Genomic DNA, 27619 nt, shown 5'->3' with positions numbered 1-27619 from the left:
TCATAATGAAAAAGAAATTTTCAGTCTTTCCAAGCATATTGATCACTATTACTTCCTTCAATGTATAGTATTAGGAGAAAATCTTGAGCTAGCCCTCATTTCCTTATATTTTGCTAACAAGGAGACATTCTAATCCTTTCTTAAAGTAGTCTTGTGCAAGAGTTATCCAGGCTTCAGGCCAATGCTTGTACCTGACTGTCTTCAGAGGAATGTTTTTGTTTTTGTTTGTTTGTTAAACCACTTAACTTTGACTTATGAATCATTTAAGCATAAAAAAGCCACTAAATCAAGGGATGACCAGGAGTGTCTTCATCTTTATCTTTTGGCACTTTGTTACTAGCAGCCAGTTGCAAAGACACACATTTTCTTCCCATTTCTTTATCTGGCTTTATCAAAATGCTAAAGATAAAAGAATTTTGCAGATCTAAAATAGTATTTTTGTACTAACAATGTAATTCCAACAAAGCTATTAGCTGAAAACTTGGCATGTCTGTACATGTTGTGCAGTATGTTCTTAAAAAACATCAGTGGAAACTAGACAAGTGCAGCACAAAAGATGAAGAGGCATCTGAAAAGAATTCTTTCATACTGATGACTCCAAATTTGACATTTTTAGTTCAAATTGTTGTCAATGTGTACAGAGGAGGTACAACAATGAGAACATTAGCTACTGATACAACAGTGCTCATGGTGTTGAAAATATGAACGCCGAAAAGTACAATCAGATTGTGATCCACCCGTGAAATACCATCTAGAAAGTCGGCTATGCTTACCAATTTAAAAAACTAAAATGTTAAAAACAAAAAAAACAAAAAAAAAACAACAGAAGTCGACAAACTGATCTGTGACATCAGGGTTACTTGATCTTTTATATACTTAGCTCAAAACTTTTGCAAAAAGAAATCTTATGTAGTAAATCATTTACTACATAAGATTGTTGTAGTAGCATTCACAGCATTTACAGTAATTGCTAATGCATTTACTGTAAATGCATTAGCAATTACTGTAAATGCATTAGCTACTGATACAATAGGTTTTGAACATGATTTCCCTTTAAGAAGCAAGAGACTACAGTAGACTACAGTAGATTATAAAGCACCATTTTCCTTGCCTTATGATCATATTACAAGTACATTCAATACAAATTGCACAGAATATGTTACAATAATACAGACCTAAGTGTTCGAAGGTCCCAAATCTTCATACCATCAGTGACAGCACTGGTCAGGAAGAGGTTGTATGAATCTGGAGCCTGTGAGCTAAACGCTGATCCCTTTAATGATACACAATGAACAAAACAGCTTAGTCAGCACAAGCTTTACCTGAAAATGGATATAAATCTTCATTTTTTCCCTAAATTTTTTATTATTATACTATTAGTATAATGTATACTACTTCAAAACAGAAGGTGATATTTAAAAAAAAAAATTACGCTGGGCTGTAAAAACAAAAACGGAAGCAAAAGTGAGGTTAGGTGGGAGTGTCTTAGTGTCATCACTGTTTTTTAGTTAAATAGAAAAGCAAAGAATTTCCCCTACAAATCTATCCATCTATTCCACACAGCTCTTTCAGACCCACTTATTGAATGCTATAGGTAAATGTGTAAGAGAGAAAAGCTTAGGGAGAGCCGGAGAGAAAAAGAGTTAGAGAGAGAAAGAAGCGGTGGGGGGGATTGTTTAGATTTCCACTGAAAGTGTGAGAACGGCAGCCTGAGAGGGCATTTCCAGTTCTTTTTTTCCGAGAAGTCCTGCGCTGTGATGAGTTCCAGGTGAATTTTGTCAAAAAGGCGATGGAAATTTCAAGTAAGAAAAGCTGCTTCTCAAAATGCAGTTCCTGATGTTTGGTGAGCCTCAGGAGGAAAACCAATAGTGAAGGGAAAAAATGTGCGTAGACTCCAAGCAGGAGCAATGCTACTAATCCTACGGCACCCAAAGGCCCCTCAGGCCCCCAGGCAGAGAATCCCACAGTGACATCAATAGCCAAGCTAAAAACAACACACCACAGGCTTTCCGCAATGTAATGCACACAATAGCTAGCGTGACAAAGAACAAGCACCTCTGGGCTGAAGGAATAAAGTCAGCTGTGAGCAAGAGTGAATTGCAGTTGAATGCTTTAATGCACTTCATCCATACCACAAGGTGCAGTGTATCCAGCTAATCCAGGCTGGCCCGAGTCTAAAGCAAGTTAGATACTGACCAAAGTCAGTATCTAAGGGTCAGTGGGTACAAGCCTCCTTCACACCAAAACATATACTTTTCTGCATCTACTAAGTTACATGAGCATCTGTACAATAGGTAATTATTTTTATATATGTTTTATAATAAAAGTTAATGGGTTTGTTGCTGTTACAAAGCTGGCAAGCATTCTTATGACTCTTGTATGTAGAGATACCAGTCCCTCCATGTCACTGTAACATGTGAGGCAATAAAAATGCTAACTATAAGCTGAATAAATAAATGAGACTTGAATAGATGAATTTTATAGTTTCACTGTGAGCAATATTCTTCATAGCACTATAATAGATGTGGACGCCAGCCCAAGCTGTCTACTTATTAGACACCAACAAATTGAGTCCAGATTGGTTCAAGACACTGATGTGGAAGTAAGGCCACATAAACCCAGACTGCATCATGGAACAGCTTTACTCCAAGGCCATCATCCAGCATCATCCTCCTGCCATCCCCTATGGCAGTCTTAATCCTCCTGCGCTACGGAGTAACATTCAAGATGAATGATACTGATGATGGCATGTCCTGTCTGTCTGTCACGGAAATGTTTGTATAACCATGATTTTTGTTTTTAACCATGACCTTTTTCATTCACACCACAAACTTAACACTTTTATTGCCTCAAAAACGATCCGTGTCTTGTGCCTTACGTAACTTGCAAAACACTCATAGATGCCTTATGTAAGACTATTACATCTGCCAAATAGTAGCCCCTTCAAGGGTAAAATGGAAGATGAGGCTCACACCAGTAATCGGTTCCAAGTCAAGCAAATTCTTCGCTTTGTGGGTTTGATCTCAACGTCATCCAATCTGCGTATGGACTGAGGAGATGTCTCTGCCTCTATCAAAGATTGGAGGTTAAGGCTAGGTTTAGTCAGACTATGAATGAGAAAAGACGTGAAAAAGATTTGACAACGCTCAGCAACATCAAAACTTAAATATGTGCCTTCAAAAAAAAATTGCATTTGTATTAAAGAACACTATCATTATCAGGATAAGTGCAATGTTTATGGTTTAGGGTGAAAAATCTTTTTTAGTAAAGCGTTCTGTCCCTTTATGCCAAGCAATGATTGAATTCAATTCACTTTTATTTATATAGTGCCAAATCACCACAACAGTCATCTCAAGGTGCTTTATACTGTAAGCTAAAGACCCTGCAATGCAAGAGAGAAAACCCTCAACATCAAACAACCACCTGTGAGCAAAAAGTTTGCGACTGTGGAAAGAAGAAAACTCTGTCAGAACCAAGTTCAAGCAGGGGGAACCATATGCTGCGACAGGTTGGGGGTGATGGGAGGAAGACGGGATAAAAGACATAGTGTGGAAGAGAGCCAGAAATGAATAACTAAAGATTAAATGCAGAGAGGTGTGTAAGCACACAGAGAGCAGCCTAGGCCTATTGCACTAAGGGAGAATTTAGGGTCACCTGATCCAGCCCTAACTACAGTATATGCTTTATCAAAAAAGAAAGTTTTAAGTCTAATCTTAAAAGTAGAGATGGTGTCTGTTTTGCAAATCCAAATTAGGAGCTGTTTCCACAGAAAAGGAGCCTGAAAGTAAGCCTGCTCTATTGGGGTGATACAGTACTATGAGGTCTTTAAGATAAGCTGGGGACTGATTATTCAACATCCCGTATGTGAGGAGAAGGAACTGAAATTTGATTCTAAGAAAAGCCAGGATGGAAGAAAAATGCTGTCTCTTTCTAATCTCTGTCAGTACCCTTGCTGCAGAATTTTGGATCAACTGAAGGCTTTTCTCAGGGGGTTTTAAGGACACCCTGATAACAATGAAGTAATAAATGCATCGACTATTTTTCAGCATCACTCTAAGACAGGATGTTTCTAATTTTAGATAATATTGTGTGAATGTAGTCGTACATATTTATTTAACATACACACTGAAGGACAAAAATGGTCAAAAATGACTCCAGAAATTCCTCACAGCGTTACTGGGGGCCAAGGTAATGCCATCAAGAATAAGTATCTGGTTCAACCCAGTAACATGACAAAACGTGTAATTAACACGCCAGTCCACCGTGTCCATTTCATGCTTTGGCTAGGCAAAGCGTGAAATGGACACGCATGCAGAAGTTGCATTACCAGCAGGGGGAGACACTCCCCCGTGATTATTTTCATGTTTGCTTGGAATAAAATATCTCCTTCGGCTGTCACTGCACGTGTCGGCAACTTACTGCAACGTCGGCATGCGTTCATGTGTGAAATGGAGATGGTGGACTATCTGTTACTATCCGTGATATCATGCTCAATTATTTAAGGTGAGGACATCCCAAAAAGAACGCTGGTTTGAGCGGGGAGTCAAGGAGGCCATTTATGTGACCAATGGTCATGACAATTTGCAGTCCACCCATTATTAGTCAGTTGTGCTAGAGTCAATGATTATGCAAATGTACTGTTTATAAAGTTGGGGAAACCTCAACTGACACTGTGGAAGTCACTTGGATGAGTGACGAAATATTTCTCCAACTGGAAAAGCTACGTCCACATGAGCAGAATGAACCTTTTTTTGGATTGGGTTGTCTGGTTAGACATTTTTAAACACTTAAACTTACACAACACTTACACCTAAAGCTGTTTGTCTTAAATTATCTTACATTATCTGCTAAAATGAGAAGCAATTGGAAATAAATTGTTCAAGCACTTGATTTAGAGCCTGGAGCGTTTCCCAGGTGTCACAGGGCGAGAGTTGGGGTACACCCTTGACGACGTACCAGTACACCACAAGGAGACAAACATTGGAGGAAGCTGGAGTTCCTGGACAGGGTCCATGCATTCACAGGGACAACATACAAACTCCACACTTAAAGACTCTAGTGGGTATCAAAAAGTCCTTTCATACTGTAAGTCGCTTATATATACTGTGATGACTGACATTACAACGTAACCAATTACAAACGATCATGCATAAAGGCTGAAATAATCATACGGGAAGTTATAAAGCTGGGTTCACATCTACTTCTTTAAATTGAATTTTCAAATATACCGCATACCCAAATGGAAATATTTTAACAGAATTCCAAATACATATAAGAGATTTGATTTAAAAAGCAACATCTTCCAGTTTTTGAAACAATTCTGGTTTAGCATGTGGACAAAATATTACTTTACCGCTAAGTGGTTCACTGGTGAGCTGGTGGGTATTAAGTGATTAACTGCATTTCGTTGCCCTGTACCTGTGCATGTGCAATGACAATAAAGTTGAATTCTATTCTATTCTATTCTATTCTATTCTATTCTATTCTATTAACAAGATGATATATAATAGTATTAGACAAAGATACAATTGAAGGGAATTACTATTACACAAGACAAATACATGCATATACATCAAGGGTAGTTTTTTTTCACATGAACAGTCGATTCGCCTCACCTTGTTCTGTGTGATGCAGTGGATGGCTCTGCTGTGGGCATCAGGCGCCTCTGAGGCAACTGTGCCTTTGTTCATGTCAAATACTTGAATAGACCGATCTGACCCACACACCAAAACAATGTCTGAAACAGCTTGTTAAGTAATGTTTTAACATTTTTCTCAGAGGACCAGCACCTTAAACAAAAATAACATATATTTAATCAACTATTTTCTATCATTTACAACCTTGGTAACTTTTTAGGGCCATGTGATGTATTCAGTCAAAAACTGAATACAATGGTTTGCCTTCCTGTAGACACCTTAATTCATTCCATGCTGTTTTATGTAAGTAGACAGAAATGAAAAGAAGGCCTTGTAGGCCTTATTATGGTGTACACGGACACTCCTACTAAAGAACAGTGTTAAAATCTCATGAGATATTGTAACAGTTTTAAAAATCCAAAATATTTCATACACACTTTGACCTAAGAAGGCTGCCATTATTTTATATGACCAATCAATTTTATGATTTAAACCTGTTGCATCCCACAGCTATCATTACAAAGTCGCTATTTCTGACAGACTGGTCAGTTTCCACAAGAACTTAACATTACTCTGTCTATGCAACTGATCCATTTCACTAAGAAAAAGAGCTCACAAATGCTGTTGGTTATACGTGACAATTTTCACTTATGAGTCTAAATGCTCTCAGATAGCAAATGAAACTTCAGTTTTCTGTTTTCTTACCCTTCCCAATTCAAGTGGATAATCCTTGCTAAAGTGGCCACTTCGGGACAAATAGCAGTGGCTACCATTCATCTGCAATGAGTGTTGGCTGTCAGTTCACGGTTTGCCTCAGCTGTCAATATGTGTCCATGTCTATTTACTATGGAGGAAGCAGTAAAACTCTGTGAAAAGAGTCTGATAAGAGTTGTTGAGGATATCCTGACCTTTTCTGTTAATAAATGCTGCTGTTAGTGGAACTTTCTTAAAAATAGATCAAACACTTTTAGACACTAAGTGAATAAACTCTTACACGAATGTAAGCAAACTGTTCAGAGGGAAAGTGTGATTTTTAGGACACTCAAGTCTAATGTTTGCTGGCATAATGCTGTAACAACCAGCTGTTGTTGTTGTTTAGCCGGCTTATCAGCTGTGCTGAGACGGGAAGGTCGCATGTCTTATCTGCTGACAATAACTAATTGCACAAATACTGGGAATTTAAAAAAGCACGTTAATGTATCTTTGCATGTGTTAGATCCCTGACTTCGGTTCAAGAGATAAGGTGAGGTGAGGAGGAAGAGGATGAGGTGAAAATGAGGGAGAAGAGAGAGCAATGGTGGAGAAGAAGGAAGACATAATTAGAAAGAGACGAAGCAAATGCACATGTACAAATGGGAAATGGCCGTATATAGTTTGAAAAAACCTACTGGATCTTACTTTTTTCGTATTATTAATAGATTGATTCTAAGTTTATGAGAAGGAATACATATAGTGTAAGCCATATATTATCAATGCAAATTTATGAGTACAATATTTTTTTGCTTTTCTTAAATTAACTAAAATAAATAAACTAAACATTTTGATTGAATTCCAATTATATGTATATCTGCATATTTACATATGTCATCACCCTATATGCATATTCTTTTTGTTCTGTACATGGTAGGGCAAAGTGAACTAAAGTGGAGCAGAACTGCTCCTGAGAGGACCTCTTATTAGTGGATTTATTGGAAAATAAATGCATTGTAAACCCTCAAATTCCTCACATTCCTAAATAAACTACAGAAAACCTCATTCATTCACAGGTAGAATCCACAATGGAAGCCATGGGGCAACATCTAAAGACACCATAGAGAAGGATGATCTGATATCCTCGTGTTGGTGTTGTTTCCAGACCATCATGAAAATGTTGTTCCAGGTTCAACATTGCAAGTGACCAATCACATTGTTGTGACGTTATTCTTTTGCGCGCCAAGCCATTCGTGCATTTATGAAATTCCAATGTTGCAAGGACAATATCAATTCTGCTTACTGTTTATTAAAGGGTTACGGTTAGGGTTAGGGTCAGGGTCCGTTGATCAGCGGACAGAGGCGGTTTCACGCAGCTTTAGTACAGTTTTTTGTTTTATGCCGGTTTTTCCCGAAGTTGCAAAAGTAGGACGTCACAACATTTTGATTGGTCACTTGCAATGTTGATCCTGGAACAACATTTAGTAAGATGATCTGGGAACAACACCAACACGAGGATATCAGATCAACCCCATAGAGAAACTGCTGTGGATGACATGGGAAATGTCTGTGTATGTGCAGTCTGAAGTGAAACACCTCTGCTGTACGAACAGTAACAACAGGAAGAAGGATACGGGAAAAAAAATCATTGATCGCAGACAAGGCGGTGATGTCTGTTGCTGATGTTGTCGTAAAGCATCCAGCCAATTTGCTGACACTCCGTTGATGATATCTAAGGAGAAAAAACAGCTTGAATTTGTCTCACTTTCTTCACAATACATCCATGTGTATACAGCTTCATGACAAAAAAGATTATATAGGAATTCAGCTGAAGACCAATGAAGAAAATACATACATAAACCAATAGTTTACGTAGCATTTATAAGGTTCACATGGTAAACTGTTGTGTATCTATTTACATGTATGAATCACTTGCAATTACCTTTTTATGTCATCGCGTGTGATGTCCAGGTTATACAGGTACAGGTACAGAGAGGGCCCGGATGCCAGAAGTACAAATTTGTCGAGATAATAAAACTGAGCACCTCTAATGGGTTTGGAGAACATTTTGTCACCCTAGCAGAGACAAAAATCAGCCTTAATAGTATTTTTTTTAATTTAATTATTGAAACATTTGCAAGACTTCAGTTTTACTTCAGTTTTTACTTCAGTCTTACTTATACTAGTATACCAGACCACATCTCATCAACACAAACTCACAATTTGGAGTGGTTAACAAACTTTTTCTCACAACTGCAACTCTCAGAAGCCGTTTGTGATCCTGGCTCACCCAGACATAGCCCTTGTCCCTGAAACGACTTGTATTCATTGCCAAGCTGTTTCACAAAAATACCAAGCAGTCAAAGGCTGTAGACCCAGCCAAACTGTCTAACTGAGTGAAACAAAGCAGGGATGATAAGCATCAGATATGGGGAGACCTTGGAGCTTAAGGACAGACCCTTGTTTTTACTTGGCATGACAGAGCAACTGAGTGTCCCATTAAATATGATACCCAGTGAGGTAAGGAGGGTCTGCATACGATCAGAGTTTTGGATGCTCCAACTTCAGTTGAGGCTTCGATAGCAAAAGTGCTATCACTGCGCCAAGAAACACATTATTTCATAATTGCATTAATTTGGCTTTCTGTGTTGGCCTCCTTGTTTTTAAATTCCATTAGTTTTCTAATTAGCAGTGGAAACATTGAATTGAGCAAGTTCTGTACAAACATGTCCAAGATACAATCTGATCATTACACAGAAATTGTCCTATTATAAAGGTGTGCTATGACTGAATTTTATGAACCACAGATGGAAATGGAAAAAGTTTGAACATTTTACCTAACCATTAACACATCGGAATGACAGAAGGAGATCTGTAGGGGACTAAAATCCTTCCAACAATCACACTGATCTTTGAAAACACAAGACAAATGTGTGGAGCTATCTATTAGTTATCTGTAGTCATTTTATTGAACTTCTACATCTATTTTAATTTTTTTTAGACCTTCGGAGAGAGGACATTTTTGCAATATGAGGTCACTCTGGCTGGTCTTTATTACCCTGGTTTTTATGGTTAGAACTTGGACTTCCAAGGAATGAGGGAAATTTCATAAAGGCTTAAAGTAGGCCATGTAGTTGTGATGGGAGATTAAGGTGACAGGGAGTGAAAGTAAGAAAAAAAAATAAGACACCGGTATAAGTGTATGCACATTCACTGGGGATTTACCATGATAATGGCAGGCTCTGAGTTACAGTGAGTCCAGATTTGGAGTGACAGGTCTTCTGACGCACTCAGCCACCACCGTCTGCTAAGGCTCCAGCTCAAACTGCTTATTGGCTTGTCATGCCCTAGATAAAAGAAGGCACGACTTTAGTAACCTGGTAATACAGAGTGTGGCTACAACATCTACTTTTATGGTACTGCTAAGAGAGCCAGGCAGACAGAAGAGAATATGCTTGTGGTGACCTACGTGTCACCTCAGCTTCTCTCCTTTTATCTCTGCTGCCCCCTTGTGGAGACCTGTGATCCAGCTGCACTTCAGCCATCGAGTGATGCCTGACATGCAGGGGTATTCTTTCTTTCTCTGTCAGTGTTAATTTTACTGCCCGGGACCACTCGTCTCAGAAATGCTCACACTGTATATAATAGCGACATATGCTTAGTTTAAACCTAAAAGGTCTCAGGAGAGAATGTGAGCCTTTCAACAATTATTGCTCTGGAACATAAGCAAACCACACTATTCTGGTAACAGAGAGCTCAGTGTTTAGTTTTTGACAGTGATAGCTTAGTGAGTTAACTAGAGTTTTCTTTAAAACTCTCATGTCAAGCCATGCATCCATTTCAGAGTAGGTCCAGGTTATTCAGAAGAGCCCAAATGAGTTATCCAAGCCAAGAGCAGACTTATAATTATTAACATGCTTCTTATCTCTGTGAGGTGCCAACTCTTAAACCTTAGCATCATTTGAATCAGTTAAGAAGTTGTATGAAAAACACAAAAATATCAAACAAAAGTACGGGTACTCATCTCTGCATCGCACACCTAGGTAGACAGCTGGAGCGCCAGTAAGGCAGGACTTGTACAGTAACAGTGTGCTGTCTCCAAGACCACACAGGATTTGTTTTCCATCACCTTGGGAGAGACAAGGAAACGCGGGATTGTTTTATTAGGATTTTTCAGTCCGCAGCTGATTTATTACAGCCAAAAATAGTAAAGCAGCCTTTAAGACACAACTGTGAAATGTTGTGTTTGAAAGAGGAACATTCATCTTGAGAAAACAGCAACAGTGGAACTGTTTCTAATATACTGCCAGCTATTTTTCATAAATTATTGTTACCTTACTTCACCCTTACAGCACAGGATGGACAATACTCCATGCAGTCGACAGTTATTAGATCTACTAACGGTTCGACATTGGCAGGTGTTTCTAATACAATCCCAAATCTGACTTATAACCTCAACCTTTAGCATTTCAACTGTTTAAATAATAGTTAAAAACACATAATAATAATAGACAAAATTACTCATATTAACCTACCTGAATACTGAAGGCATGAGACATGCTTCTTCACGCTCACATCAGCACACGGGATAGCCGGTGCCACACCGTCTGCTGGGTAATCTTTAAGGAGGGAACCTCTAAATGGCAAAAGTATGTTCACTATTCACATTTTATTAACACTGTCTTTTAAATGAAATTAGCTTAGGTCACTTACGTATTTCCATCAGCCTTTTTCCTAGAGGAAGAATTTTTTTGAACATTTGTTTTGGGTGAAAACATGATCCTCCTGAAAAGAGGATAAACTAAATTAAAAAAAACAAAAACATATACAAAACAACCAAATAAAATATATATACATATAGCAACTATAATTTACCTAACAAAAAGGAAATATGAGATTAAAAAATAATTAAGCGAATAAGTGCTTTAAACTTTGGACAGACCAATAAACTGTAATCTGATTATCTATCTGGCAAAAAGTTATTCTGTGATCATACCTCGGGGCACTAGTATATCCAGATGACTTCACTTTACAGTGGAAAACCAGAGGCTGGTCCTTTACACCTCCTTCATTGAAAGATAAGATGCTCATTAGGACACCAGCAAAGAAGTGTGTATTATTTTATTAATCCTTTATTTATCCAGGTAAAAAATCTCATTGAGATTAAAAATCTCATTTCCAAGAGAGACCTGGCATCATGGCAACAAAAGTCACATACCACATAGGTATATAACATTTAAAACGAATACAATATCCCATACAAACGTGTAAAATAACGAGTATATATGTCTGCATTTCTAAAACACAAATCAATAGATGGTGCAGTGGCAGGATGAGGTAAGACTCTTTAATATTGCTAAAATGACAATATATCTACCAGTATCGTGAAGCAGTTTCATATTTTAAAAGGAGGATTCAAGATTTCTGGGTGACCACTCCATGCTGTAAGCATTAAGTGTATCCATAAAGCCATGAAGGGTGATAGTTCACTATGAGCTCACTTTTTCCACAGCCATAAAAATGTGTAAGCACTTCCAAAAACTGTTCTTCTGTCAAACAAAGGGGAAGTAGGAAAAGGTCATTTAGTCTCTAGGGCCAGCCGTATATATACGTACACACTCTCTGGTCACGTTAGGTACACCTTGCTGATACTGGACCTCTTTTGCCTTCAGAACTGCCTTAAATTTGTGACGATATAGATTCAATAAGGTTATGGAAAACTTCTTTAGAGATTTTGGTTCATGCTGACATGACAGTATCACACAGTTGCTGCAGATTTTTGCACTGCACATCCATGAAGCAAATCTCCCATCCCACCACATCCCAGAGGTGCTCTATTCGATTGAGATCTGTTGGCTGTGGAGTTGATTTGAGTACAGCTTATCCTGCTGGAAGCATCCATCTAATGTGCAAACTGTAGCATTTAAATGATGCTCAGTTGGTACAAAGGTGCCCAAAGTGTGCCAGTGATGAGAGGATGGAAACTTCTGACCACAACTGTATGTTTTGTATGTTTTGTACACTTAAACATGTTTAAGTGTACAAAACCTGAATTGCATAATTCACCTGGTATCACAACAGTTATGTAGTATTTAAATGTTAGGTAAAGCATTAGTCCTTTTAAGTTCTGTGAGACTGGTGGCTTACATGCAAAACCACCTTCCACTCCTCCAATGTGTTGTGAGACGGCATACTAAGTAGCTTTTGCTGCTCCAGAACAGATTACATGTTGAAAAGTAAGCATTTTAGGCCAATTAAATGGAGACGCAATCACTTGGCGTTGCTTAATGGCCCTATTGATCTCCTGCTGATGTATAATGGTGCTTTAGTTTTACGGGGCAGTAAAAATCCCATAATTTACGCTGACTTTACAGTAGACAGTTATTTGAAGCAAAGTGAGAGTTTCAGACAAATTTCCAAGGAAAGTCATATGTGCGTAAAATCACAACAGTTTGCTGTGCGCTTGTTTTACGGCATTCATTATGAATTAGCCTAATGACAAAAATTATTCAAAGATGTTTCTTAATATTCAAATCCTTTAGTCTGGTTCAGCACATCAGGATGTTCATTGTCTGATGGAACAGCTACAACACCCCAAAACTTTCTGCGCACAAAGTGAGACAGCTGTATGCTCTCCTCAGGTGTTTACCTGTTTACCTCCTGAGTTACTAAATAGGACATTATTCAAATATTCAAACACTGAGGTCAGCTTATGTGTAGGTAAGGAATCCCTCTGATCCAGGTTTCAGGCTGTAAACACTCAGAATCTAATAGTTGTTCCACGCTCGTCTCTGTTTATCCCTAATATGGTCATTTGTGGCACAGATCTCTGGATCTGAGCACAGAAGCCCACCCACCCACCAACCTGCTGTTAATGAAGGGAAGCCAAATACAAACAAAATTACATAAAGGGAGCCAAAATGGCTTGCTACAGATAAAGGCTATTCTAGCTGAACTTAAAAAAAGCACATAGAAGAGCCCCTTTGAAACGTCCGATACTCTTTTGTTTGTTTATTTGTTTTATAAGAATTAGCCAACCAAGTCATGTTCTCAATCAGTCAACTCAGACCTCATTTTACATTCGCTGTGTCACAGCTTTACTGACCTGTGATGAGAAGAGCAGACAGTAGCAGACAGCAATGTGAGTAGAACTAAAAGTATCAGAGGCACCTTAGTAAGCTGTCACAGAACTACATTACAAACATGAAGCTAAAGTAAGGCCACAGTGTGTGGTCTGTATCAAGGTAACTGTTCTTTTGTATTTATACCTTGTAAAACTACATGGCCACATATTTAGGTATAGACCAAGGTGACATTGAGAACCTCAGTTTCTCTATCTCTCTTTGATCTGGTTTCACAGAATTTTTTTTTCTCTGCCATCCAAGATTTTACATCTTCAAAACAGTGGAGGCAATTAATATCGCTTGGATCACAATGTTTTATGGGGAAATAGAACTCATACAGTGGGTCCAATCATTTTCAGTTCATTATTTGTACTATTTTCTGTTCATTCTGTGAGAGAAGATCCTGTAGATCACTGCAGTTTAGTGGGAATTTTAGGGTCCAATGGCTTCTAGTGCTTCAAGGAGGGAACTCTATTGTGCTCCATGTCATCTGCCTTTCTTTGTTTCTTTATTTCATTTTATTCTTAATAATTTGTGACACCTCAGGTCAAACAGTAAAGCTGTCTATTCTCCCTGACAGAGAAATCTAAATGAATCAGATTCACATCTGCAGTATTTTCATACTGATCTGATCACTCTATGGAAAATGTGTGTTGTGCATTGCTCGCAATTTATTCAGTCCTTCTGTTTTACTAGTTCCCTGAAATCCTTTCTATAAAATGACTTAATTCAAGCAACAGCACTCAGGGGTTATAGTACACATCATGCAAAAAGTAACAGCAGCTGATTATAATCATCTCAAAAAGCCAGGAGTCTTCAGTGCATGTGTAAGAGACCTTTAGTGGTCTTGCACACATGCAATGGAAGAACAATTCTATTTCCAAGTATCTTGGAGGTTTATTGCATAATTTGTATACAATTGTGTAGATAACTTTACGAATACAGAATGCATGGAGAGCAGCATGCTGGGTTAGTGTGTAAACGTTTGTGGTTTTTGGTCTGACAGTGCAGCCGCACGGCACTTCTAGACTCTTCAGTACACCCCCTGCACAGTCTGGCACTGGCAAATTCCTCAACTCCAGCTGTGAGGAGACAGCTAATACTGCCTCTCAGCACTACCTCTCTGTATGATGTATGTATGTAAATGTCAGTATTTGGTAGGTCGCTCCAGGAGAACAGTTCTAAGTCGCCAGATCCCAATCATAAACTTTATCTGTGATCCTAATGGTCCACCAGAGAAACACAAACAGGCTCACTTTACCTATGACTCCACAACAGGAAGAAGCAGCCAGTCAAAAAAAATGGGTTAATGTAAAAAGAAACCATCAGTCTGCATGTGCTGCTCTAACTGAAGTACCTGTTTTAAAACAGACAGTCGTATAAAACCCCAACAAAATGAGGGGAAGGAATCTTTAAATTGTGAATGTTTGCAGATAATGAAGATGTTCTCAGTAACTCCTGAAATTGCCCAGCAGACTTTTATTAACCCAATAGTAAAATTTAAGAGGAACAAATCCCCCGAGATTGCATCAGGAAAGACCTGTTAAATAAAATCAAATAAAAAATTGACAAGTCAAATATGCGGTGCTACCTGCTGTGGCAAGCCCTTGTGAATAAGGGAGCTGTTGAAAGTGGCTTTTATATGTGGTCAAGCAAAAAAACAAAAAACAGATAATGAGCCAGTCATGAAATAAACCACAAAAAACCACATTTTTAAAGCTCAAAGTCCTCAGATAGTAGTAGCTTTCTTTTTATTCTGTGTGTATGAGTATAAGTGAGAGGTGAGTGTTCGGGGATGCTGACCTTTCTTTTTAGGATGGCTGGGCTCCTTCCTCTTTAGCTCAGTATTGAGGGGAGAATTGGGCAGCGGAGAAGAACTGAAAACAAGAGAGGGGTGAAATGGAGGGGAGGGCTGGGGGAGTTACTGGAAATGGAGGAGCACAGCATTTTCCACTCTTATGGATTATTAGCCCCTCTGATTTCCAATGCCATGATATTGTTGACTCATGAAAAACCAGATGGCATGAATGTTTGTAATAGAGGAAGTTAATATGGAAATGTCAGAGTCAGAGGGCATTAGAGGCAGGAGGCCAACTTTAAAAAACAGCCCACAATCATATATAAGCTCAAATGACCAGACTAACAAAACTGTATAAAGGCATTGTTTTTGCAAGTTGTAACTATCCCAAATGATTATGCTTTGGCTCACAAATAGCAAATTTGTTAAAGCAGACAAAAAGCACATTACGTTGATGAAATTAGTCCTTATTGGTGCTGCTGGACTTTGCTAGGTAATCATTTATGGAGTTACGGGTAATGGCTGAATGAATGTTCCTTCTTTCTCAGAGGACAATTTAAAACCTTTGGCATTTAAAAAGTAATCTTATTGTGACTGTTAGCTTACGTATGCAAATTTTAAAGTTTAGAATCGTATAAAGTGCAATCACTCACTAGCCAGAGCAGTTTTGTGCTTATTTCAAATAGTTAAAAAATACTTATTTTGTCTGTCGTTTGTAGACTTTTTTTAAATCTTTTTTTATTTTATTTTTCACAAAACAAGTAGCTGAAATGCTTACTATTATACTACCCATAAAAATAAAAAGCAAAACAAAGTTTTAGACCTCAAGTACAAGGCCACAGTGTCCCTCATCAAGTTCTATTAAACTTGAATTTTGGTTTTGATCTGTAAGATGAAGTGAGTAGGAAAAAAAGGTTTTGTCACTGTAGATCATCAAAATATTGTATCGCTACCTAATATTTTTCAGTTAACTCCAGCTTTACCTTGGGAACACTGAAAATCCTTTGCCACAAGCCAAGGGCCTTCCTAGGTCATATAGACGCACCTCCAACATGACCACACATGGGGTAAACAAAGAGCTCACTAACATCAGCATCTGTGTGGGAAATAAATTCAATCAATTAAAATTTTAATAAAATAAAAAACACTATTCTTGTAGTAATAATATATACATAAACATGTGTTTTAAGCTGTTAGACTGAGAGAACATTAAATAATTGCTACTGTTTTACATAAAAGTTAGCCATAGGTGAACTATAAACTTGGTTATTTAGTAGAAGTTTTAAGAAAAAAACAAAGCAAAGCTGTTTAGGGATCGGTTTTAATGCTGCAGCCATTTTCAAAAATATTGTATGTTTACATACCAGATATAGTACCAGACATGGGGAGAGGTGGTGGGTGCATTTACACTCCAACAATCATAAAAGTTAATTTGTTAATATTCTCCTGCTGAGAATACGTGTAACTGTTTACATTTATTTCCTACAGAGTTTATTATATTTGGCAATTATCCAAAAGCCTATGGAAATCTACTTTTTTCTGTGATGTTGTTCTGGCCTGTCTACAAATAGACTGCTGCACTTTATTTTAATTTCTACTTAGAACCTTCAAAAGTTCAGTGACTGCATGTTACATGGTTGTGACACCAATGAAATCAGTTTGCAGACAAACACACATTAAAAACATTATATCGCACTATCCTAACTAGTAAATCCTATCTCTTTATACTAAAAACAATACCAGCAACACTGTATTAATGATAGAAGTCAAGCTGAAAAGGCAATTTTAATGGAAACACTCACAGAGTTATCACACCCTGGAGAGATGGTCCATGAGCCAGCCATAGTGATGCTCAGTTTAGGGTAATCTACAAGAACAAAAATCATATTCATCATCATGTGCTATCACATTCAAAAAAGAAATGACCAGTGGAATCTCTCAGGGGAAACCACATGTTTTATTGGAGGCATACCAGAGTTTCTTAAAGAAAGACAGAAAGATGGGAGAAGGCATGTCCCCAGCAGCCTACCTTTGAAATATAGCGCTGTTACCAGTTCAGACGTAGCCAGATCAACCACATACAGACCATCAGAGCTTCCAATACAAAACCAGCTGTTGTCACTGCATGGGCCCCCAAACAGAAACATATGGAAAAACCATGTTAAGGGGTTTTCTCGCAAAAAGAATTTTTCATTTGGGGTCAGACAAACGACACAAAAGATCAACATATTGATGTGATGAAGTGGCAAGACATGTACACCATAAAAGTATAGGCCTTGATTCAAGTTACCTTTGACTTCATGCAGTCTAAACTATATACATTCAGCACACTGGAAACTAATACCACAGAGAAGAAAGGAGCTCTGCTCTTTTATCCACTTCCTGCTCTGGGCTGCATGTTGAGGTTTTGAGTTTGTGGGCAATTTATGTTTGGAAGGTTTTACATTTTTGTGCATCATTATTTTCATACTACTATGTGGAATCTTACTTGAGCAAAGCCCGTGAGCTACTTTAGTTTGGCACATCAAGCTGCACTGTGAGAAACATACATAACATGCTTTAGTTCCCTAGTGTCCCAATTTATTTATATATTTAAGCTTTGCTTTTCACTCTGACACGTCAGCATCACTGCTCCTTCAACCCCTCCACCAACACAACATCCACAAGTCTCCAGAGCAAGATTTATTTATCAGTACCCAAATTTATAGAAGCATACTCGCAGGGAATGATGAGCTGGAAGTCCAGATGCCAAACTCTGTTGTGCCAAACTGTACTGCTGTAGTAAATCAATTATTTCAAATGTGTGCTGTCTGAATAGTGTCTAAACACTGATGCTAACAGTGACTAGAAATGATTACTTTGTCTTATACAATGAATATGTGGCTTGCAAAGAAACTTCAACGACTTCAAATGATCACACACTGACTCTGCTTCCACTTGTTCTGTATTTCACTCTAACAGTAAAGTGTGAAGTCAGTAAGTCGCTGAGCTCTGCACTGAGATCACAAGCTTTCCTTACAGCAATTAGGAATCATACAAATCTAGTCATGTCTGCGTGTTTTTCAAGTGCCTGCCTCCTGTCACAGCAACAATATGTTTCAACGGTCTGAAACTTTATGCTTCGAGACAGCAGTTTCCCGCGCCGTGTGGAGTTTCCTTCAGGTTTCCTGTGAGTGTGTGAACACGTGCAGCAATTAGTCCATACGGATGTGGCATGTCATAAGGACTTTTTTTCCAGGAGCTTGTGACACTGTGTTAATGGCAAAAATGTGCAGCTTTTTTTTTTTTTTTTTAAATTTGACATATGTGTTTTAAATCATTTTGCTAATATTCTCCTGGATGACATACCATTTGCACTTTGTGGAATAATAAACAAAATAGAGCCCTTGAGAATACATATAGCTGACAGTCGTGCTTTATTAAGATTCCCTGTCAAAAATGAAGAGAACCAGATCTTCCTTGTGCTAAAATCAAACAATATGATCCACTGAGAGGGAGGAAACGAGTAAATGAAAGGCTTAGATCTATTTTTTTCTTGTGACTAATGATTGAAAACTAATTGTAAACTACATCTACAACTCTGTGAACGAATCCATTCATCCACACTGTTTAGTTTATGTAGTTTTACCAGTTTACAGGAAGTTATAATAAGGGTCAAGGCACCTATTCCAGCTAAGCTGTACTTACTTTTCTTGGTCACCATTGATGTCTGATAGAGGCCTACATAAAGCCATTTTGAGAACAGGTTTTGAAGTCTCCACTTTATCAGCAGACGATTTTAAAACACACCCTGGAAGAAAACATCCAAAAGTAGCATAAAAGTAACTGAGTGAACTTTTCCAACTAGTTTAAAGAACTATCTGTTTCATGTCGCGTCACCTGCTTGATGGCTCACAGTCTCTCGGTGCATTTGATGTCTTTTTTCCATCTTCTCAAGGTCCATTTTGGTCACTAGGTGACACTTGTGGTCGTCACTGAGAGAAAAGCACCACACCTAAAACAGACAGTTGTCTTTCAGCTCGTGGAATTTCAGTGTCTGAGCCTTTTGAGCTGCCGCGTACCTCAGTCACTAACCTGTCCATCAGTTGAACCGGTGATAAGATGCCTGTCCTCTTCCAAGAAGTATGTAGTGAGCAGTGGAGAGGCTAAAGGATTAAGGAAGTTCAATATTTTCAAACCTTCAAATTTTAGAAAATTGAAACCTATGGTTGAATAATCATAACTAATTTACTTTATGCTAATGGCGTGGCTTCTATCACAGGAACCCTGGGTACAGAAGGGAGAAAACCCCAGAAAGCGATACCAATCCTTAACCAACAGCCTAATCTGACATCCCAGTTTTTATAGTCCTGTTTTAAAATAGAGTTATCATTTCTACTGTACAAAGTGAATAAGAGTATTGCAGGCTAAAGGGGCCAAGCTCAAAAGAATGAATGTTTACCGCTTCACCAACATGATTTAAAATATTTACGTCATACCTGAAAGCACAAACGACTGGAAGAAAACAGCTTCAGTTTTTAAATCCCACACCTGACGAGACAAAAGTAAAAAGCTAAAAGTCCAAGTAAGGTGTGCACAATTTGTTTTTCTAAACCATTACACATCACTGTGGCTAAATAAAAAGTGTAAAATTTAAAGTAATACCCTAAAGGTGCGGTCTTCTGATGTGGTGACGAGGATATCGTTATTCCAGGGGCAGAACTCTGCTGATGTTACAGGTCCCAGGTGGCCCGTCAAGGTATGGATAGTTTCTGGTCTCTGATGTGGAAAAAACAACCGTAAAACTTGAGTAAGAACAAGTGGTGATTACTGTCTTGTAGTAAATATTTTTTAAAAAGTCAATGAGGTGACTGTAGCTCAGCAGGCAGAGCAGGTCATCTACTAATCTTAAAATCAGGTTTAATCCCTGGCTGCTCCAGCTTGCATGCAAAATATCCTTGCGCAAGATCTTAACCTCAAGTTGCTCTCTGCATCCATCAGAGTGTAAATGTGTATGAATGTTAGACAGAGCATAGAAAAAAGTGGTTGTATGAATGTGAATGTGAATTGTTGAATGAGGCACATGTTTTAAAAGTGCTGTGAGTGATCAGGTAGAGTAGAAAGTATAAAAACCAGTCCATTTACAACCCTTTAGCTTAAATACATTGACCAAGTGGAAGACGTGCAGCATGATCATCTGGTACCTTTGAGCTGAGAATACATGCAGTTGCTCCCGTGCATGCAGCCACTCGTGCATCAGAGAAACAAAATGAAAGATGAACAACCTCCCCCAGCAAAGTCCCGATAACTGTTCCAGCTGCAACTTTACCTGCAAACCAAAATGTTTGTCTGCTTACATTTAAACTTAACAGGAAAATGATCATTTTCACTACATCACGTGATATGAAGCGTGTGCTAAAGTGGCTCCGCAACATTGCAAAACAGAGCTCTATAATGGGGAAAAATGTGTGTGATTTGGGATGGAGAAACGCTTTACTGCAGAGCACTGCTCACAGCATGCAACAATTCAGGGTCAAACACGCAGAACTATGTATCTTTACCCTCCTGTGTTCTCTTCTGGCACAATTCAATATCCCAGACAATGACGTAATCAGCAGAGGCGGAGCAGAGGATAACAGGACTGCTTCTTTTTCCAAAAGTAAGGGCACTGATGTCACCATGGTGACCAGTTAGTATGAGGGGCTATGAAAAAAAAAATACTTTAGTAAAGCATGAATGGTCAATGGTCAAGAAGGTCAATGACATAGCAGCTCATGTATCTCACAATCCATTACAATTCACAGCTAATCGCCTGTAAAGTGACAAACATGACCTTGACTCTAGCACAATTTTAAACAAAGATCTATTTAGTAGGTTCCCTACTGTCTGACAAAAACACCAGGCCATTTGTGATTGTGACTAAATGCAACATTAAAATATATAAAAGATGAGTGGATAATGTATAAAAGTTTGTTTGCCTGTCTGTGCATAAAGGTTTCACCGGTTTTGCCATTTTTAAATGTACTATGCTGGAATCCACATAATCTGGCCCAGGGCTAGTAAATGTGTAAGAAAGAGAGGTTAAACAGCCACCTGCTGGCCTTTTTAGGTTAGTGACACTGTTTCTTCCAGATTAGTTCACCTTGAAACAAACTGGCTGGCAAAATGACAATAAAGTCCGTCATGTAAGAGGAAGAGCAATCTGTCCACGCGTGGCTTGTTTCGCGGTCATGGCACGAGTGAATTAAGAAACGAAAAAGAAAGTTGTCTGAATGCAGATGAACTGTTTGTTTAGTTTGCCATGATATGCTAAATCTAACGTGCAAATCTGGTATTTATTGTAAACTTCGCTGCAGCATTTCAGTAGGAATCCATGTCTGTGGGTCAAACATTCAAACAAATACTTTTTAATGACATTTTTGTATATATATGCTTTTTTCAGATGTATTAAATTGTTCTGACGCTCTGTAGCCAGAGTGCGGACCATGGTGCAGACACGAACAAATTACTTAAAAACTAACAAACCTTCTGCTGTCCGTCCCTTGTGCTGTAAACGAGCACTTCCTTGCCGTGCTGTGGTATGCTAAAATAAGAGTAACAGCATGCGAGTTGCCGGTGTGACAGGAGTCTGTCACAAGTCAAACTGAGCTTTTCAGTCAGCATCTTTGCCATCTGTCACAGGCTAACACCGTGACACGACCCTCCGCCTGCTGTGTTACGATCGTAACGCTAATTATCTCCTGGAAGAAGTACGTGGAGCGTCATTAGTAACTGTGTGTGCGTACTCATACAGTTCCTGTCGTTATTATTAACTGTCCGTGCTCGTCGACACTTTAATCGCTTTAGAAATGTTGATCGTTGCTATGACACCGAACAAATTTCCGCCACGACAGATCGTCTATGTGGCAGCGCTTCACTCAAGTCGTAATACTAATGCTAGGCACGCAAACACGCACTGATTCCTGGTTTTGTTCTCTCACGTGCTTTAATCACGTTTGTTGTTTTAAAAATGTCTTCACGCAACATTTCGATCATCAAAACTGTACGCTTTGCCCAGTTTATGTAGCTTTTGCATCCAACTCCAGAAGTATTTGGAATTAGGGTTAGAGTGGAGCTTCTACAATAAACCATCCGTACTTGTACTTCACCATTTGACCGCAAGATGGTAGTCCCCGTTAGATTGTGTGCTTCTTTCTGTTTAAAAAAATAGAGAGTGATTTGAGTCACAATCTAACATATATTTATACAACAGAGTTACTTAATTAAATTTAAATATGAAAACTTAGGTGGCATTATTGATTACAAGGTTATTTTGAGCTTGTGTTTATATTGTTAATGTTGCTCATCATCATTAAGCTATAAATAATTTTATATTAAATATTTTATATTATTGTTAGTTGTAGTATTAGTAGTAGTATGCGCAGGATTTTATTTTATTATAAGTTTTTACAAGGATTTCAAGTTGCTGGGGACCTACAGAAAAGATGATTCCATCAGAGAGAAAAAAAGATGTTCAAGCTAATTGCATAAAAAAATACAATAAAAACATAGTCCGATTACATCTGTAAATAAGCTCGTTACAAATTCAACTTTGCAAAGAAAGCAAGTTAGCCAATGATAAACTGATAAACAGTGACACTATGCTCAGTGGCATATTCAGTCTGCTTAAGTAAGTTCACTTTAAGCATTTTTAAAGCAAAATAAAAGCATACATAATAATAATAATAATAATAATAATAATAATAATAATATCACTTTTATTAATGCTTTTGTTGGACTTCACATTGCAGCCTTGTGCCTAAAGTGTTCTGTAAAAAGAAAGTTCTTCATGGCGAAACGAAGAACCAATAGAAGACATCAGAGGACAAGAAGTCTTAAGTGGATTTCGAGTCATCCTGTTTGCTAACCGTTTATAAAAATAACTAACGGAAATGGGGGTTGCTGGGAATCGTAGTTCTCCCTTTGAGGTAGCGGATATGACGCATGTGTTGTGCAGCGGGTAGCTGGGTGTCGTCCGCAGTCTCCTTTGCTGTAGTTGGATGAATCAGTCGACGTTGACAGTCAATGGGATATGACAGTGCTTTTGTAGTACGCCGCTAACTTTAGCTAGACCGTTAGCTGGCTGTCAGGTCTTTAGGAGTGCGTTAGCCGAAAGAGAGAATTTCCAGTGCCAAGGCATTTTTGAACAAAGTTGTACAATTCGTCCGCCTTAATATCTTTATAAGATGACGCTGATGATGTTTTCGGCTAAAGGAAGCTAATTTAACTTAAGCTAGATGGCTAGCTACCGTGTCATCAACTTGTGAATGTTATAACTTAGTCACTGTGCGGGCCATAATAACCTTATTCATTGGAGAGTGTAGCTAACTAGCCGTTGTATTAGCCGGGTAGCATTACAGCGTGAAGTGAAAATCGAAACGAAGTTAAAGTAGTGCTAGTGAAGCTAGCTAGTTTTAACCCGTAGAATGAAAAAGACACAGCCTGACACATTGGATTTTATTCCTCAAAAAGACATCGTATACAACAAACTTCTGCCGTACGCGGACAGGCTAGACGCTGAATCCAATGATATTTTGAGTAAGATAAAAGGAAACTTGGGCCGAGCTGTTCAGCTTCGAGAGATATGGCCCGGTGTCCTGTTTTGGACGAGGAAACTTTCCACGTAAGTAACACTAATCTCTAATGTCCTAATGTAACAGTTGTTGCTCACTTGGTAATGTTTGCAACATTGAGCCTATTGAGAAGTAACGCAAACAACATATATTTTACCACTGTAACTCGTAAAGTGTAAAATGCGGTGTGTTTATTATATAATACGCCGAAGTGTTTTGTAGGAACTGTGCGCACACTGATCAGTCAAACCGAAAACTTTGATTTGTTTTGCGTGTTTTACGAAACACGGTCGTTTCCTCACTGCCTGCTGTGCTTAATTACTTATAAAACGCTACACAGCTTTGAATGCCCGGTAGCTACAGTCTGTCGGGCATCTGATTAGGGACGCTACGGGTTTCATAATCAGGCCAGTGTCAAATACACAACCTGACCCAGACAGAGCGGCACAGTAGTGGGTCATTTAATTGCTGTTCTGCAGCTGACATTTTTATTTTGAAGCAGCGAGTCAGATGACGGCTCACCAGATATCGCAAAATTTAAATTTTATGGTTTCCTGTCAAGCTGCCTCAAAGGCGGCCCTTGTGCATAACCACCTTTTGATATGCATTATAATAGTTTCAGATCATGTTTCAGTGGTCCACGTGGCTTTCTGTTGAGTGTTTGTGCCAAGCTCTTCAGGTGAGGACATATATGGTCTTGCTTAACTCAGTACAGTGCATAAACATGACATTTAACATTTAACCCCCAGATTTCACCAGCAAAAAAATATTGTCGGTATGGATAGTTGATTACATTATGCTGTTTGATGTTGTTGTACGTGGTTGCAGGCCTGCTTTAATCCGTTTCAGTCCCAAAAGCTGGCTCATTGCACTTTTCAGGAGTGACTCACTGCCGGATCAGGCAAACGGAAAGTTGACTGTTATGCTGACCCAGATTCGGTTTACCAGTATTTTTGCACTTAAAGATTGATTTAAAAAACATTTTCATTTTAAATTGTCTACAAGCTTTATTCAAGTGTAGCATTTATTTTAAATATGACTTTTCTTAAATTATATTGATTATATTGATTACCAAGTTCATTACATTCCTGTGTCTTATGCATGTAAACACTTTTGACCTCTTATTATCTGTCCTGAAACTGGAGTCATTTTCCCACATTCTCTTCTCCTTAAGGTACATGAGACTGTATGGGCGCAAATTCAGCAAAGAAGACCATGTGCTGTTTATCAAGTTGCTCTACGAGCTAGTGATGATACCCAAACTGGAGATCAGCATGATGCAGGGCCTTGCTCGGCTTCTTATTAACCTCCTCAAGTAAGATTGGTTCCTGTCTGGTTTACTCAACAACTTGTACAGATGTGTTTTTGGTTTCTCCAAGAGTGAAGTTACATTTAAACATGCCGTATGCTCACCAGTGATGATTTGTCTGGTGAAGACTGCATGATCAGGTAGCTTTTGCGTGTTTCTCAATTTCTATACATATGTCATCTTCATCTTAACAGGAAACGAGAACTCCTGTCAAGGGAGGACCTTGAGTTGCCATGGAGACCGCTGTATGAGCTATACGACAGGATTCTTTTCTCAAAGACGGAGCATCTCGGCCTCAACTGGTTTCCCAAGTATGCCTGTGGTTTTAAGTGAAGCCTGCAAATGTTGTTATTAAAAAAACAAATAAATAAAAACAAATGAAAACTGTGCTTAAACTTAGAAGTGAGGTATACTTTTTGGTTTAGCTGTTGAGTCAGATTTCACAAATTAGGTGGGATGGTTTTTTTAAAAGCAGCAGAAAATGTGCTTTAGGCAACATTTATTTCACGGTTAGTCTGAACTGCACATATGATAGTCAAATTGCACTGAACAGCTCCTTCACCTCTACATTGTTTTAAAATATGTGATGCAATCATCTTTATTAATCCTTCTTTGTAAAAAAAGCAACTATTTCCTATTCACAACCTCTTTAACACAGCACTTGACCAGCTATGTGGAGATTGGAGGAAGTCTGATTCCCTCCAACTCTCCTGCTATTTGTTAGCCAACTTTTTGTTGCAGTTTTTGTGTGCGCAGCAACGCTGTCTCAGAAAAAGAATGTCCTGAAATGTGCATTATCATATTTATTGTTTTAAAATGACTCATTTCTCATCTTTCTCTAAGTTGGCCAACTCTTCACTCTGCCTGCCAGTGACATTGTCAAATGGAAGGATGTCTTAAAAAGAAAAAAGCTTGCTCCGCGACATCACGAACTGGCCGTTAGAAGTCAAATTTTTACTTTTTTCATTTCATAACTTCAGTAGACTGTTTCCCTGGTGTTGACATCCATTTATTTATTTTTCTCAATTCAAATTAAAAGGGATCCCTTGTGATAGTTGCTGTTTAATTCAAATTATGGCCTGGTTATTTTCAAACAGACTCGGTTTGTTATACCTCAGGTGACAAGCTTGTCATGTTTTATACCACGTAATGTTTGCTTTTACCAGGAACTATAGCCGCTATGATTTTTACAGTTTAGCATGACTTTAGAGATTTTACAATGTTGGTCTGTCCTGTGCAAGACGTTCCTTGTGAAGTTCTTAGCAAGCAGTGCGAGGTGCTCTTTTAGGGTGCTATGGGAACATTGCTACTTTGCTAGCAAAATGCTTTCATATTGAGCCAATGTAAGCAAGCTGCTTTGGTTGGTCAGCTAATCCTTGTCCAGCCCATATTAATGCACACAAAAGATAATATGTTGTATAAGTTGCTGCACAAGTAATAGGCACTCTTGTGTGCTGAATGTTTTTTTTATGCCTTTGTCTCCTTTTACATTCAGTTATCTACGGCCTCGTTCATCCTCTAAACACGTAATGATAAAATTGGTTCAGAGGTGGTAAGGATAAACATTTCTCTTTGTGTTTTTTGTTTTGTTTTGTTTTTACTTTGAATTCATCCTTTGAGACACCATGTTGCATGTGAAAGTAAAAACTGGACACCCCATATGCAGCTTGTGAGAGAAGGAAAAAAAAAAATCAGGAGTTAATCAATGTTAACATTTCACCCATATTGGAGACTGTCGCACTGCAGCTAACAAATATTTGTATCATTCTACTCTTCCCGATAGCAACCATTAGCTCATATTAATAGATGATTCTTTTATTTAACATGTTTTCTTAAATGCTTCTAATCTTTCATGTTATGTTATGATGGCATCAGACTTTGATGACCATATTAAGATGTAGTACAGTTTACAGTATTTATGACACATTGTGAAGCATTCATTATGTTTTATGCTTGACTTTAGTTTCATTAACTCATAAGCTGTCTAGCTTTTTGTTGTTTTTCTTGTTACACATCCCCACTCTAACCTGCTTTGAAGTCCTTGGTTTACTGAGCAGCATTTTCAAGAGTCTAGACGTTTAGGAGCCCAAGTTCTTATAATTTTGTTTTTAAAACTATAAACATTTTTTTCTAGTATTTGTAGGTTATATAGCGTGGTCCTTACCACAGAGTGCGCTCACTCACATTTTTCTGCTGTTGGATTTGCATATTTTGGAGTTTTTAGCTGGTGTGTTGTGGGCTTACAGTGTAAACAGTAGATCAGTAGGTTGCAGTTTGGCTTGCACAGCATCACTCATAAATGCGGCTATCGATTAAGAATTAAATCTGTCATCTACAGCTATCTAAAGACTTGAGTGATGCAAAGACGGATAACAAGCTGTTGAGTGGTATTTTTCAACCAGGCATGGTTTGACTTTGCATGTCAGTAAATAGATGGGATTGTAGAAAGGAGCCTAAGAACTCTGGTTATA

At 38.3% G+C, this 27619-nt stretch overlaps 2 protein-coding genes across 3 annotated transcripts in view; one reads left to right on the top strand and one right to left on the bottom strand.

Moving 5' to 3' along the window:
• Positions 1 to 22091, bottom strand: part of wdr27 (WD repeat domain 27) — a 44271-nt gene extending 22180 nt beyond the window's left edge. Inside the window, exons 1-21 of the mRNA XM_005737098.1 lie at positions 21753 to 22091; positions 20789 to 20930; positions 20432 to 20556; positions 19893 to 20006; positions 19727 to 19778; positions 19323 to 19393; positions 19128 to 19242; positions 18936 to 19038; positions 17278 to 17369; positions 17051 to 17115; positions 16232 to 16344; positions 15254 to 15327; positions 11323 to 11392; positions 11040 to 11111; positions 10862 to 10962; positions 10366 to 10455; positions 9552 to 9673; positions 8269 to 8402; positions 7961 to 8058; positions 5616 to 5737; positions 1176 to 1273 (exon numbers count right to left, since the gene is read on the bottom strand). Coding sequence (XP_005737155.1) covers positions 1176 to 1273; positions 5616 to 5737; positions 7961 to 8058; positions 8269 to 8402; positions 9552 to 9673; positions 10366 to 10455; positions 10862 to 10962; positions 11040 to 11111; positions 11323 to 11392; positions 15254 to 15327; positions 16232 to 16344; positions 17051 to 17115; positions 17278 to 17369; positions 18936 to 19038; positions 19128 to 19242; positions 19323 to 19393; positions 19727 to 19778; positions 19893 to 20006; positions 20432 to 20556; positions 20789 to 20930; positions 21753 to 21899 — 2120 coding nt within the window. The 5' untranslated portion in view covers positions 21900 to 22091. The remainder of the gene's footprint in view (positions 1 to 1175; positions 1274 to 5615; positions 5738 to 7960; positions 8059 to 8268; positions 8403 to 9551; positions 9674 to 10365; positions 10456 to 10861; positions 10963 to 11039; positions 11112 to 11322; positions 11393 to 15253; positions 15328 to 16231; positions 16345 to 17050; positions 17116 to 17277; positions 17370 to 18935; positions 19039 to 19127; positions 19243 to 19322; positions 19394 to 19726; positions 19779 to 19892; positions 20007 to 20431; positions 20557 to 20788; positions 20931 to 21752) is intronic.
• Positions 22092 to 23141: 1050 nt separating this feature from the next.
• The window catches only part of psme4a (proteasome activator subunit 4a), a 28563-nt gene continuing 24085 nt past the window's right edge, over positions 23142 to 27619 (top strand). Inside the window, exons 1-4 of one of the 2 annotated variants that reach the window (XM_005737096.2) lie at positions 23142 to 23889; positions 25014 to 25154; positions 25343 to 25459; positions 26644 to 26700. In XM_005737096.2, coding sequence (XP_005737153.1) covers positions 23693 to 23889; positions 25014 to 25154; positions 25343 to 25459; positions 26644 to 26700 — 512 coding nt within the window. In that variant the 5' untranslated portion in view covers positions 23142 to 23692. The remainder of the gene's footprint in view (positions 23890 to 25013; positions 25155 to 25342; positions 25460 to 26643; positions 26701 to 27619) is intronic. The other variant, XM_005737097.2, reaches the window with a different exon arrangement.

The sequence above is a fragment of the Pundamilia nyererei genome, unplaced genomic scaffold (genome assembly GCF_000239375.1).
Source record: "Pundamilia nyererei isolate P.nyererei 1_Seehausen unplaced genomic scaffold, PunNye1.0 scaffold00073, whole genome shotgun sequence".
In the NCBI taxonomy this organism is placed as follows: Eukaryota; Metazoa; Chordata; class Actinopteri; order Cichliformes; family Cichlidae; genus Pundamilia; species Pundamilia nyererei.
This window is presented reverse-complemented; position numbering and strand designations above follow the sequence as displayed.